A 14,477-nucleotide genomic window follows, 5' to 3' on the forward strand; every position below is an offset into this window, starting at 1 on the left:
ACAGAACCCAAGTGTCCACTTTGGCTGTGTACCTCCATCACAATCATGCAACAAACTCACACAGCAGGTCCCAAGACCCTTTTGTCATTAAAAATCCATTGGTGGTGAAAATAGTGAAGAAAGACAGGAAAAAACAAACGTGCAGGAATGCAAATTAGTAGTATAAAAGAAAAAGACTCCACTTTCTGAACAGAATTTAAAATTTCCAAACACACCCAGGCTACATGTTTGTGCAAAGGTGAAGAATGTTAGGCACACTTACGACAGGTTTGCAAAACTGTATTATTGTTCTCTGAGACTGATTCAAATTTACTACCTCCTTCATCCGACGGCCTGGTTACCTCACTGCAGCATGAAAAGCTGGGGTAAATCTCGGATATTTCTGACTTGTCGTCTCCCAGACCTGTGCCAAAAGTACTGCTCGAATGAGAGCGAGAACGATGTCTCCTATAGTGACTCGCCTTTTCTACAGCAGAAGGAAAATATTCGTATTTGTGATTAAGTGACTTGAAGAAAAAAATTACCGAAAAGTGTAACAAGGACACAAAGCAGGTCTCTTATAAATAAAAATCCCAAAGCTCAGGCATTACAAGTTCTAGCCACCTGTTACCAAACTTCCACATATGCTGTGTCAAGTGCATCAAGGTTGAACAATCACTTATGCTCATTTTAAGTGTAGATTTTAAAGGAGAAATGGGGGTGGGGTGGGGAATTAACAAGAACTAAGGAAACACTAGCAAACTAAAATGTTTCTATCAAACATAGCATCTGGTTATACATAATTGTTTTCAAGAATCGCCAAGCGTAAGTATTTGTTGCCTTTTCTTTATCTTCAGAAAATTTAATGAGAGCTTGGCTGATTATGTAGATCAAACTGAGGACAAAAGTATTAGAGTCCCTATTTTCCCTTGGGCTTTCCATTTTATTAATGTCAGTAATTAAATGTAGAATATAAATCAGGGGGTAGAGACAGACCCAAAGGATATAATACATCTATTTATATGGTTTGAAATAACTGCATAACTGTCAAGGCTTCTGTGTGTTCAACACTGTCTGAAAGTCTGAAATGTCAAAGCATGCTATCCCTGTACCCAAATATCCAAGCCATTCAGTTTTTGCTTTTAATTAGAAACACGCGGTCTAAATTAAAAGTCGAGTGAACTTGCGACATACGCCATAAATTCTGCATTATATGAAAACTCAGACATAAATTTTAAGGGTACCAAAAAGTCTATTTTATTTTAACACATTCATGATGCTATATAGGACACCTCCCCCACCTTTTATATAAAGGAGAAACGAATCTCCTTTATATCTTAGCAGTTTAACGCAATCCAAATAATTGCATTTGAAAGCCCAGAAAACCTATCAAATCACATTCACTAATGAAAAGCAGAAACAAGGAAGCTCTGGACACCTTTCTAGGTGAACCTGGGACAAACGAATCTAGGTCCGATATATTAAAAAGCTGTTTTGCGAGGTTTGTTTTCATGCATGATGAATGGCATTTTAAAGCGGCATGGCATTTTTTTTTTTTTTTTTTTTTTTTTTGGTTTTTCAAATCCTCAACTTTAAAAATTCACAATTTACTGTTGGCACCAGGTGCCTCTAAGGCTCAGATGAGCTGCACTTTGAGGACAAAACCACGTACATGAGGAGGAACTCAAAATGTAAGCAGTACCAGAGAGCATATGGAGACTTCTAGACTGAATATTGTCTTCCAGGGGATCAATGTCGAAGATGGAGCCAGGATCTGTGCGCCAAACTTTGAGGTCTTTTACCATAAAGGAAGAAATCAACAAATCAAGAATGAATTTTAAAAAGCCAGCACCGGAGTCAAGCACAAGTCTGGAAAAAGATGTACATAAGAAGCAAACACGTAGAGGCAAACCCACGGTCCTGCAGACATCAGAGAACGAAGGGACAGTTGCACCCACATGGACTTGGTAGGAAAATCTTGTGAGCAAATTTAAGTTGCCTGGTTTATTTTTCATTGTCCTTCTGTCTGCAGCCTGTGACTCATCACCCGACACACATGCATACCAGACACCCCCCGCATCCCTGAACCCCCAACACTCGTGCTCGAAGAAGTAAAATGTTTGACATAAACTGCTGATTAAGGACGCGTGAGTAATTCCCAGGGAGTGACTGAGAGGCTTTTGTCCGAGAAAACCAAAGAAAGAACAAAAACTTCTCTCCTGAGGGCACCTGGGTGGCTCAGTAGGAGCATCCAACTCTTGATTTCGGCTCAGGTCATCTCACGGTTCGTGAGTTCAAGCCCCACGGTGGGCTCCCCACTGACAGTGTGGAGCCTGCTTGGGATTCTCTCTCTCTCTCAAAACATAAATAAGTAAACTTTAAAAATAACTCACTTCAGTTACTCCCTGCCTGGTTCAAAAGTTCGTTTGTGGAATGTACTTCATTTTGGGGCTTCGTAGGGAAGTCCTCCGTGGAAAACAGTCTCCCCCCCCCCCCAAAAGAAGAAATGCACCGACCTCTGGATTACCCAGTAAGGGAATAATTTAGAGACACATATGTTGCATTTAGAAAAAAATAGCAATTTCTAGGGGCACCTGAGTGGCTCAGTCGGTTAAGCGTCCAACTTCAGGTCATGGTCTCGCGGTTCATGAGCTGGAGCCCCACATGGGGCTGTCTGCTGTTCGCCCAGAGCCTGCTTCGGATCCTCTGTCCCACCCCCCTCTCAAAAATAAATATTTAAAAAATAACAATAATTCCTATCTCGAAGGTAATGAGTAATGAGGTCTGAGAGCTCAAAGTCTAGACAATATCACAGGAGCAAGGATTCCACCATCATTCCTGGCCCCTGCTCTCGAGTAGGACCCTGGTGTAAACGTGCAGACTGTCAGCATTTCCACCCTCAAGGAATGAATCAGACCCCTCTGCACTCACTCTCCCTTATGAGATGTTAATGCAAAGCAATGAAACTAATTCCATGATGGGGCAGCGGGGTGGCTCAGTCTGTTAAAGCATCCGACTTCGGCTCAGGTCATGATCTCACGGTCCGTGAGTTCGAGCCCCGTGTCGGGCTCTGTGCTGACAGTTCAGAGGTCGGAGCCTGCTTCAGATTCTGTGTCTCCCTCTCTCTCTGCCCCTCCCCCACTTGTTCCCCCTCTCTCTCTCTCTCTCTCTCTCCCTCTCAAAAATAAAATTTTTTTTTAAATTTAAAAAAAAAAAAAGAAAAGAAACGAATTCCACGTTACTTTCGACAAAAACATCTCAACCCATCCACCCAACTTAATATGATTCTTTTAAACAATCAACTTTGGAAGGTGTGCAGAGCTATCTGGAAGGTGTGCCAATATATTTGGAATCCCTCTTGGAAAAGACTTGCAGATTCACTCAACAAACTTATGCCCTGACTTCAGTACCGTTGTTTTATATTAAGACATTACCCTGTCAGATACGCACCTCCGTCCCTCAGCTCACCTCTAAATGGCCTTTCACTAGTTCCAAAAGGCAAGCTCTTACTTGGGAAGATGAAGCTAACTTAACATGGAGATTGCTGGTGAGCACGTTGCATGGTTCCCAAAAATATTATCTGAGCTTTAGAACTGGGCTAGCTACAAAAATTCAGACGCTAACTGCTCTGAAGAAGAACAATCATTTGGAAGTATGGGTCGTTTGTGCGTACCGAAAACTCAGTAACTGTCCTTTCTAGCCCTGCCTTAGATTCCGGTGTGATCACTGCTGTCTCAGCCACCATTCAAAACTTTGTTCCGAACATGCGCCCAGACGAACTAGGAGGAATAGTGAGAAGTTTCCTTCTCAGATTTATGGCACTTGCAGACAGCTCTCGGTTATCCCCACTCGGGGATAATATCAAAAAAATAGGGGCGCCTGGGTGGCTCAGTCGGTTAAGCAGCCGACTTCGGCTCAGGTCATGATCTCGCGGTCCGTGAGTTTGAGCCCCGTGTCGGGCTCTGTGCTGACAGCTCAGAGCCTGGAGCCTGTTTCCGATTCTGTGTCTCCCTCTCTCTGACCCTCCCCCATTCATGCTCTGTCTCTCTGTCTCAAAAATAAATAAATGTTAAAAAAAAAAATTAAAAAAAAATGTATAAGCTCTTCATATTGTGGAATACCATCAGAATCTCTCTGGCACTATTTGTGGTAAAAGGTCCTACATGCGATCAGTTCTATTATTTCTGTCCCCCATGTAGACAATGTCTGCACTACAAGGCATTGCTCAAGTACGTTAGCTAAAGGAAAACAAAACAATTGTCCGGCCTTTGTTATCACTCCTGGCTGGTTTCTGGGCCGCTCCTTGGCTTAAGAAGTAAGAACGCTCTTAAGACCGGCAAGTTATTGAAGACAGAGAAGGTCCAATAATCCAAAAGATGTGCGATGAGAGCTGACAAGGACCATGAATCCCATTCAACATGGCACAAACAGTTGACACTTAGCCTGTCACCCCTTTTCAGTTGGGCACCGCATCCACCATTTGAGGACGAGTCCAATGAATAAGGAGGCTGATTCTACAGCGGGGGCAAGGACCACCGTTTTGACCGTGCACACCTGCTGGGAACCGCCAGCTTACCGACAATGATTCCAGGTCTCCGGTCCATCTCCACAATGTGAGGATGGACGCCCTTGTAGGCCGCATCGCTGACAACCTGGGTGTTCTTCCTCACTCGCTCTGTCACGGGGTCATCTACAACAGGAGTAAAGCCTCTGCCCTTCGTCTTCTCGAAATCTTCATGATATTTTACCTGAAAAAAAGGAAAAACAACATAAACTCCAACTGAAATGTCCTGATTGTTAACAGAGCTCACACAATTTCGACATAACGGCAACTGTTACAGGATCGACTACATCTAGACTATTTTCCACATAGATGTGTCTTTTCCGATTACTCCGAAAATAGTGTCTGAAATGTCAGCTTCCTGGCATCAGAAATCAAGTGCTGAGATTTTCACAACGGTTTTCCTCATTATGGTTAGAAGCTCTTTTAAATTATATATAAACCGGTATATCAGTGAGAAGGTTTAAAAGATATATATTGTTTAATCCTGGCGATTTCCTAAAATGTACTAACTTAGGTACAAATTAATTTGCTATTGTTTAACTTTTAATAGGTTTTAAAATGATACTCTATTTCCACACATTGACATGATTTTTTTTGTGTGTATACATATATATATATATATATATGTATATATATATATATATATACATACACACACACAGTTCAAACACACATTTTTTTCATGTTCTGATATTGGATTACAGTGGTAGTTATTCAATTCTATAAATCTTACTATATACCACTGAATTGCACACTTTAAATGAAGAAACCTTATGGCCGATAAATTATATCTCAGGCAACTGCTTTAAAAAAAAAATACATAACTTTTACATTCTTTGCAACATGTAAACATACCAAACTCTGTCTTCAAATTAACTGAAAAGAAGTCCAAGCAAATGTCTTTCACAAAATGCATTTAGAGTAGTCATGTTAGAAATAAAAACACACCCCAAATATCACTGAGAAAAATTACTTTATTAGACTAAATATTTCCATTACATTTCAGTGTGGTTAGCGGTCACCCCCACACCCCCCCCCCCCCCGCCAAAGGAGGGTCCCATCTGCGTTTTGCTTTGCATTCATGCTGGTTAGTTATCCAGATTAATGGTGAACAACGCCTTCTGTACACCGGGTGGGGCCGTTCCTTAGTATGTTTTAGTCATGAGAAGAAGGAGCTGGTTGTACCCTACCATGGAAATATGATTTTGTGCTTCTTTGACATATCTCAGACCAGGCGTATCTAAAATCAGACTTGGTCTACCTTTCATCTGTTTATGGTCCTGGGTATATTTTACCTGCAAAGGACACAGTAGAACGTACTTAAACAACACGACAATTGTAAGAGAAAACATTACGCCACGTTTTCAAACGTTCCAAATGAGTGACACATCTACAACATATTCAAAATGATTCCCCAAGTAAGTTGTTCAGTGAATTACATGTCATTCTAGGGTAACAATCTAAAATTTTGCTCTCAAAGTTCAGTTTTAAAAACTAAAGCAAAAACCACCTAAATCTCTCGATTAACCGAAAACCAACGTGTGAGTGAGCGATATCCACTAACAGTGTAGTCGGGAACAGTGGTTACCATACTTAAACAGGAAAAATCCACACTAAATGAAACCTAAATTTATTTTTCTGTTTCTAATATTTCCCCGTTTTCCACCATAACACTGTTGAAGAATATATACCTACCAAGTCCAAGCATCCCTCTATTTCCTTTTATTTTTTTTTTCCCATTGTGGAGAATAAGAAACTTTGAGTATCAGATCTGATTTCCTTCTAAGCGGCCACAGCTTAAAGGTAATTTATGTCAAATACGGTCAGCATCTCTGGACAGAAATGCCACTGGCGAACTGTAAACCGTAAACCCTAAATGCTGATTCCCAGGCATGAGCTATCTTCTTGATAACAGACCAGCAGAACTCTGCTATCTATGAAGCTGGTTATGCATGATATGAGGAAAGCAATGATTGAGGACCTGAGGACATATGTGCAATTCGGAACTGAAGCCCTGATATTTACTAAAAGAAAGCATACAATCCAAATGAGACACTGATGTGCACCACGGGCCTTTAATGAATAACTGAATGCTATACGCAATGCATTTAAAGATTTTTTTCCCTCTAGGTCCCTACTCTGGAGTAATGAGTCATTTCTGATTTTGCTTTGCAGAGAACATCTAACAATTCACATTCAATGGGATACATCTGCACAATGACAATTATTTAACTTACGCATCAAAGACTTCACCACTTTCAAAGACACTGGCTAAAATAACATGAATCATTGTTTAAAGGAGCATAATATAGTTTAAAACTAAACTTTGAATGTAACCATTCGTCACATCTGGAAATACCGAGGAAGGGCTTGCATGATGACGTCGAGTTGCGCAACGGCAGATTTTGGAAATCATCTGAAATTACACGTGGACCTACTGCATGTATCACAAATGTTTCTTGAGAGTACGTTTTATTTTCACAGGGGAAAAAAAAAAAAAACAACAAGAAAAGGACTGCAAGTAAATAATAAAGGATGCATCCTTTGTAACAGACCAAAATGAAAAAAGCAACTTGCCGAACTAAGATTTTCTTGATTCTTCTTCACTCTTTCCATTTCAGGAGTTACGCTTAAAGCCGTGGCTCTTCCCAGCTGACCTTTATAATAAACCTATCATTGCGGAGAATAAAAAATAAAGAGCACGGTGAATCAATTCACCTACATAAGAGTCTCACAGTAGCTATTTTAAAGAGCTAGCCGAGAAAAGGGCACAACGGAAAAAAGAGGGTGGTATCGGAGGGGTAGCCATATTTAAAAGGCTTGCATCTGAAATCAATTTCAATTCATCCCATTGCATCTATGGCTGGGAATGACGTCACTGTGAATACACTCAAATACATGGGCATACTGTCAGGAAAGCGGACGTAAGCCCTGCATCACAAAGGAACATGGTGAGAAATGTCTTTCATGGGTATCGCTTAAAGGCACTCGTACCCATATACTGTTGTAGTCTGTTAGTAATTAACTGCAGCAGGGTTTTCAAAAAGATGCCTAAATAGGCGACTGTGGTCATCCAAAAACTGGTCGCTGCACTTCCCACGACCCCACTCTTCCTTCTCAATAACTAAGTTCCTTTCTGAGAGTAATGGAGTTATATCAACCTTGCCCCTAGATATATCGGGCAGAGATGGGCACCTACTTCTCCAAAACACAGTTGTTAGGAAAATGGCCAAACAACGGCCTGCCTTTGTTTTATGATCTGCCCCCAAAGACTTTAAAGGTTTGAAGAATAAAATATTTCTTTGAACCTAATAGATTTCTAGATTTCCTCTTCCAGAGAACCCAATCTAAATTTTTTTTACTGTTTTTTTTTAATCTTTGAGAGAGAGAGACACAATGTGAGCAGGGAGGGGCAGAGAGAGAGGGAGACCACAGAATCCGAAGCAGGCTCCAGGCTCTGAGCTGTCAGCACAGAGCCTGACGCGGGGCTCAGACTCAGGAACCCGCGAGATCATAACCTGAGCCAAAGTCAGACACTTAACCGACTGAGCTACCCAGGCACCCACAGAGAACCCAATCTGTATGTTAATGACTTCAAAAAAAGATGCTCTCCTTGAACTACACCTATGGATTACAAAAACAGAAAGGGGTTAAGAACAGGCCAGGAGTTGGTGCTTGAGGAAAAACGAACAGCCCCCTTTACAAGTGCCCTGAAAAATGGGCCTGTCCCGTGTGACCTGTGCAGGCTTGCACACTTTATAACTTTAACCCCCAAGTCATCATCCAAAAATAAAGTGACGAGAGCTGGGAGTGGGCGACAGGGCTGCACAGGCTAACAAACAAGAACACATACAGGTAAGAAAGGCAGTGGGAAAGCTTATTCGGAGGGCCAAGACGCTAGGAGCCATCGCCGCATCCCTTTGCGGAACTACAGCAACTGTAAGCGTGCAGACAAGAGGGAGCCTCGATAATCGGTCGCCAAAAATCATAATTGGCGGTCACTGGGAACTCTGGAGCCCGGAATGCCTGGCTGTACCCACATCTAACAGTCTGCACCATTTCAAGTTAGACAGGCAGTCAACTGAGAGCACAGTATCAACTTGAGAACTTTATAAACACAACTCTTCACTGACATGTTGAGAATACGTTTGCTGTCATAAGGAAAAAAGTTACTAAGGTCACACATTGCTGAGGTTCTTCTGGTTTTCTTTAGCTCTCTTCAGCTCTGGTGGATCAGAAATTGAAGTTGCTTGTTTAACCCCTCCTTTGTATTTTACCTGTGGACGATAAATGAGAATTTTAGTAGATAGCAGGATGGTCAACACACACACACACACACACACACCCCACAGAGCATGAGCCTCAAAATTAACCCCGTCTTTCCACACTTGTCCCCACAGTAGACATGCAGAAACCGGTCAGTTCATAGCCACACCTGGATCCTTATTCTTCTGATGTGGCAAGCACAAAATGGCGTTGTGCTTCTTTAAAATGATGTTTCAAGGGGTGCCTGGGGGGCTCAGTCGGTTGAGCGTCCAACTTCGGCTCAGGTCACGATCGTGTGATTCGTGGGCTCGAGCCCCACATCGGGCTCGCTGCTGTTAGCCTGTCAGCGCAGAGCCCGCTCAGGAACCTCTGTCCGCCTCTCTCTGCCCCTCCCCCACTTGCACTGTCCCCCAAATAAATACATTTTTTAAATAAATAAATAAATAAATAAATGATGGTTTCAATAAATATTTTGCTGTTCGATGCCAAAGCAAACTGCAAATCCCACCACTAAAAGCAATGGGAATATAGGGGAGAAACACAGGAATGAACCATTCCAAGAGAACCACAGTGAAGCTGCTGGCCCAGCCTGGGGAGGACCATTTACTCTCATTCTGACCTGGGGCTTCCACCTTCAAAAGAAGCTAAAGATCTCTCCCTCCTACTGCCTTCCAGGGATATTATAAGGATCAGGTGGTGTTCAGCCTGATTTTCTCCTCTACCTGTAAGAACTCACACTCACATTGTAAAGTCTTTCAAAACTACCTGTTTGGGAGGAAGAACGCTATTGTTTATACTGGTAAAAGTTCCACAAAAGGGTCCAAAAAATGGGAAAAATAGCTAGCAGGGGGCACCTGGGGTCCCCAGGGGCACCCAGGGAGACCTGGGGTCAAATCCCAGCTCGGCCCTTCAAACTGTGGGTCCCTGGCATGTCCTCTGACCTCTCCAAGACTCAGCTTCCCACACCTACAAACCAGAGAAATAAACTGCGCCAGCCGCACGGGTTCACAGAAAGCGTTCAGCACACATGCCATATTGGAAGTATCTCACGATTATTAACTCTCATTCCTTTATTAGCGATAAATCATTGATGATTGACTAATGTTTCTCATTTTATTTACAAGGTTCCCTGCCTTGACGTTATGTCTTAGCAGCCCAGTCAAGCCGGGTCTTCTCCTGCTCTATTCTAACAGCTAAATTCTTCTTCTCAGGTTGACAACACACCCACTGCTCTCCAGGTCCTTCCCCGAAAGGAGAGATTTGCCCACGAACCTACGAGGCCCGTGGAGACAGGAACTGGGTCTCACCCATCTTTGTGTACCAGTAACCAGGATCACGCCTGGCGCGCTGGGGTGCTTAACGAAGACTTCTTGACTAAACGAACACGGCTAAATCATAGCCAGACAATCCCAAACTTCCCAGATCGCACCGGAGAACCAAGGTTCCTGCCCTTGAGCATGGGACTGCAGAAAAGAGCATCCGATCCGTAGAGGGCTCGAGCTTTTCCGGAGAGCACTGTGAAGAATAAAAGTGCATGACGCTTGCTAACACGGAGGAAACACTTGCCGCACTCAGCTGCTCCTGGTTTCTCCTCACCCTCTCCATCTCTGGCGTGACGCTCACGGGCGTGGCTTTGTGGCACGGCTCTTTGTACCGGAGCTGAGAGACAGACAAGGTGCGAGACAGGGCGGGGTTATGTGAAGGAAAGGTGCACCCACAGCGTGCAACAGGTTAAAAGAAGCGTCCTTAGGAGTTCGCGGGGACCTGCGCATCGCTAGCAGACTTCACCATCGCCACGAGCCCAGGCTGCAAGCTCGTTCTCGCCCGAATGTTTCTGAACTCCACCTTTGGCTGTTATTCTTTGCGTCGCATCATTTGTCGGGGGCCCCTCCGAGTGTGATCGGTACCGGGAATAATAAGTGATCCCTTCCGTGAGTTCCTTTCTTCAGAGCACAGAGGCAACGTCAGCAAACTACCCTTTCGTATTTAAAAATAAAACTCCTACGTTCCTCTCATCGGCAAGGAGGATGGCACCATGCCTGCCCCTTCGTGACAGGCTGTCACTGCGGAAACACACCCCGAACCTCAAAGTTTCCTTATCTACAAAGTGCCCACGTGGGAAGGCCTGTGCTCTGACTCGCATTTATGGAAATTTTCCTGACCTGCCGTGTTGAGGTGCTCTTTCTTAGCTGGAGGACCAGGCCCCAACATTTGTGGTCAGTTTTCCGGCAATTCTGCAACACCCCGGGAAATAAATGAGCCTCCAGCACAAAGAAACAGAATGGTAGGTCCATCAAATGAATTTTTGACAGGCAAAAGTTAAACTGGAGGTTAAAATCCTATTATAAGCAACTCCACAGGGACGGTCTTAATGATCTTCCGGAGTTTAAATTTAGTGTAAGGGAATTTTTTTTTTTTTTTTTTTTAAGACATCACAAGACCTTCAGGGCCTGCAGATAAAATGGACCCGGGATGCACACCCTTAACCGTGAGTGTGCCAGTGAAGAGAAGCTTGACAAGCCTGGAAAATAAATGACAAAGGGTCAGGCCCCTTCCGTGTGGCAGCTTTCCTCAGCGGGCGGCTTTCTTTGTGCCGTGATATGTAGTTGAGAGTTTAGGCAGATTCTGTGCCTGTGTCTGTGTCTGCGTTGAAGTGAGAAAAGATCCAGTGTAATCTCTACGGATGGCAGGATATAAGGAAAGATTACTCCGAGTAGAGCTCGGAGGGGAAAAGTCTGCTGAACGGCATTACTGATGTGGAGAAACTATCGTAACCAATTTCTGGTGGATGTTAAGTTTGGGGAAATCAAACTGATAATGGTGACTGATCATGTCTTGTTTTCATCCATTCACAAATATGCTAAGTGCTCTCCCGGTAATACCTCCCTTAATGGTATGGCTCCTGTGTCACAGATAAGGAAATTGAGGCTGGGAGAGGTTGGTGGCTTATAAAGGTTACACAGCAGGTAAGGTCTGGAGCTGGGATCAAGCCAGGAGACCAGGGTCCACATTCTTCCCGTTATTCCGTATTGTCCAAATTTCTACCATGTGCACACCACTTGCCTTATGTCGGGCCAGCTATCAACGGTGCTGTGATTTGCAGTATTCGTCTTCCATTAAATTAGGTCACTATTATCTTCAAATAAAGTTATTTTATGGGAGTGTTATGTGTCTCTGATAAATTGAACACAACTATCCTTTCCTTTCGAAAAAGAGACACATTAAAACAATACAATCCCTAAATCATGGCCTGCTCATGGGCCAGGCACCTATCATTTATATACCAACCATACTTTAGGAAACACTGGGGTTCCCGACGTGACTCCTTAGAGCCCGAATTACAATTTCTCTCTCACCGTCATCTTCTGCCGTCTTTCATCGCGTGCACCCATCACCTAAACCTTCCTCTCCTTGGACAGAACTTGGACTCTGAACAGGTTCAGTTTGCTCTGCCAGGAAGGCACTTCTTCACGACATCCACCCCCCCAACTGTGATTAATTCTTCAAGATCCAACTCAAATGTTACTCTTCTTCCGAGGGCTTTCCTCTCTCTCTCAAGGACATACCCTTCCTTCTCTGCGTTTCCACAACACTTTGCAAAGGGAATACTTGCTTATCATTAAACGACACACTGCGCGTAAAGTACTCCAAAAGCCTCGTAAACAGTCAATAACTATTAATTATGGTTACAGCACTTAATGCATAATGGGTATTTATGCCTCTGTCTGATTCTCCTAGAGGCCTTGAGAATCCTCACTCATCTTTGAATTTCCCAAGAACAAGAACAGAGCAGGCATTCAGTTAACATGTTCTCGGATAAATAAATGCACGCACGAAGTGTTGTGCTAGCCCAACAGAAAGAAGGGCGAAACCCTATCTCCACCTTCCAGGAACGGGCCCTCCAGCAACAGAAGGCATCATCACGGGACTTCACCTGTGTAAGTGCTGGGCCCCCCCATTGTCTACTGCCATCCAATAAAATAGAAAACAGTACTTAAAGAAACATGATCACACATTGCTGATGTTCTTCTGGTTTTCTTTGGCTCTCTTAACTGGAGGATGGGAGATGGCTGTTGCCTGCTTTATCTCTCCTTTGTATTTCCCCTGAATAATGTATTGAAAGAACAATGTGGGTTTTATTCAACACAAGGCTTGCAAGGTAAGAATTCTGCATTTGTAACCATTACATAGTTGAACTTTTTTCACCGCCAACGTTAATTTTCCTTCCATGGGAACACAAATTTTTATTTCAGCTGGTGATGCTTTTAGGATTCCTTTCCGCTAAAGTGCAAATAAACTCATATTTATTCACCTAGCCATACTACAGGAGTTTATTTAATTACAATAAGCAAATGCCGCTTACAAGGATAAGTTTTATCATTAGGCAGATACACACACACACACTCACACACACACATAAAAACCCTTGGGAAGTATCTTAAGTAATATAATAACTTATCATTTTTCTATCTGAAAAGCAGTTTCTACTCATTAATGTATGAATTACAATTTATCATGCATTTAAAGTCCAAAGTCAAACCGAGTTAGGGGCAGAGTCTTCGGGAAGACTGCTTATCTGAGTGAGAGCACACAAATAATCCAGGATAAGGAAAAAAATTAAGTGGCCACAATAAAAGAAGAGAAAGAGGAAGGTGGAGGGAAATGTACTAAAAGCAGAGGCCATGACCTCTGTTCACTATGGAGGGGCCAGTGGCAAAAAGTCAGGAAGTGTCTTGTACCCACATAATCACATTATACAAAGCCAGCCTGTATGTAGTCTGGCACCCATTCTATTCAAAAGCCTTTCCTTCAAATCCATTTAGAGGAAGATCAACCAGACAAAAATGATAATGCCAGCACACTGCTAGGCATGGGACAAGAAACAGCTCTTTAAATTTATGAAAAGATTAGTAATGCCATCCTATCTGGTGGTATTTTAATATGTCTAAAATTCATCGAAGATTAGATTCAAGAAAAAGGACACACATAAATATTTATTTGTATGCAAACACAGGCTGGACTTAAGAGGCACATGCTGAAATTTAGCAAAGACTTAAATCTACACAAGACAGGGTTTAGAAATCACTTGGTAATGTTTAAATGATGAAAGCTGAAATCCACACTGACAGTCGCAAAGAAATGGTAACCTAAATATCTAAGATATCATCCATGTCCTAGTAGCGTAGGTTGAATATGGGTAACAATAACAATGTTAGCTCAGATGTGAAACAGTTAAATTGAGACTACACCAAGAAAGACTACCTCTAAATAAGATTCAAAAACACTCCTTAACAGAGAAAGCTAATAGCTAAAAGGCTTGTACGGTGGAGGTGGAAAATGTCGAGATCTTTAAATGTTAGAGAATCATATCTTCGTTTGACAGATCTAGCTAATCTTGAAAGGGCAACTTTCCATTTGAATACTAAGCAGGAGTTTATGGCCCAACCTTAGAGAGATACAGAACTACACATTTATTGTTTGCTGGAAAAGGCAGTGGGACGCTGGAAAAAGAAATGATAAACCGCACTACTCTGCGCGATTTTCCTCGGGTGAGAAGCTAAACATGATTAAAGATGAACATTTTTGTTTTTCAGACGACTCTAAACTAATCAAAAAGACAGTCATTTTACTGCAGGCAATGGAATCGCCTACCACAGAACATTTATAA

General features: G+C 42.7%; 1 protein-coding gene across 11 annotated transcripts in view; it reads right to left on the reverse strand.

Moving 5' to 3' along the window:
- The window catches only part of NEBL (nebulette), a 358,160-nt gene that overhangs the window by 28,789 nt on the left and 314,894 nt on the right, over positions 1–14,477 (reverse strand). For 7 of the 11 annotated variants that reach the window (XM_049626927.1, XM_049626926.1, XM_049626924.1 and 4 more), the window contains 5 exons: positions 10,376–10,468; positions 8,728–8,820; positions 7,121–7,213; positions 5,734–5,838; positions 4,556–4,727 (listed from right to left, as the gene is read on the reverse strand). In XM_049626927.1, the coding sequence (XP_049482884.1) occupies positions 4,556–4,727; positions 5,734–5,838; positions 7,121–7,213; positions 8,728–8,820; positions 10,376–10,468 (556 nt within the window). Of the gene's footprint in view, positions 1–316; positions 467–1,681; positions 1,775–4,555; positions 4,728–5,733; positions 5,839–7,120; positions 7,214–8,727; positions 8,821–10,375; positions 10,469–12,823; positions 12,914–14,477 lie in introns of all 11 variants that reach the window. The other 4 variants (XM_049626933.1, XM_049626925.1, XM_049626934.1 and 1 more) reach the window with 4 other exon arrangements.

The sequence above is a fragment of the Panthera uncia genome, chromosome B4 (assembly GCF_023721935.1).
Source record: "Panthera uncia isolate 11264 chromosome B4, Puncia_PCG_1.0, whole genome shotgun sequence".
Classification (NCBI taxonomy): Eukaryota; Metazoa; Chordata; class Mammalia; order Carnivora; family Felidae; genus Panthera; species Panthera uncia.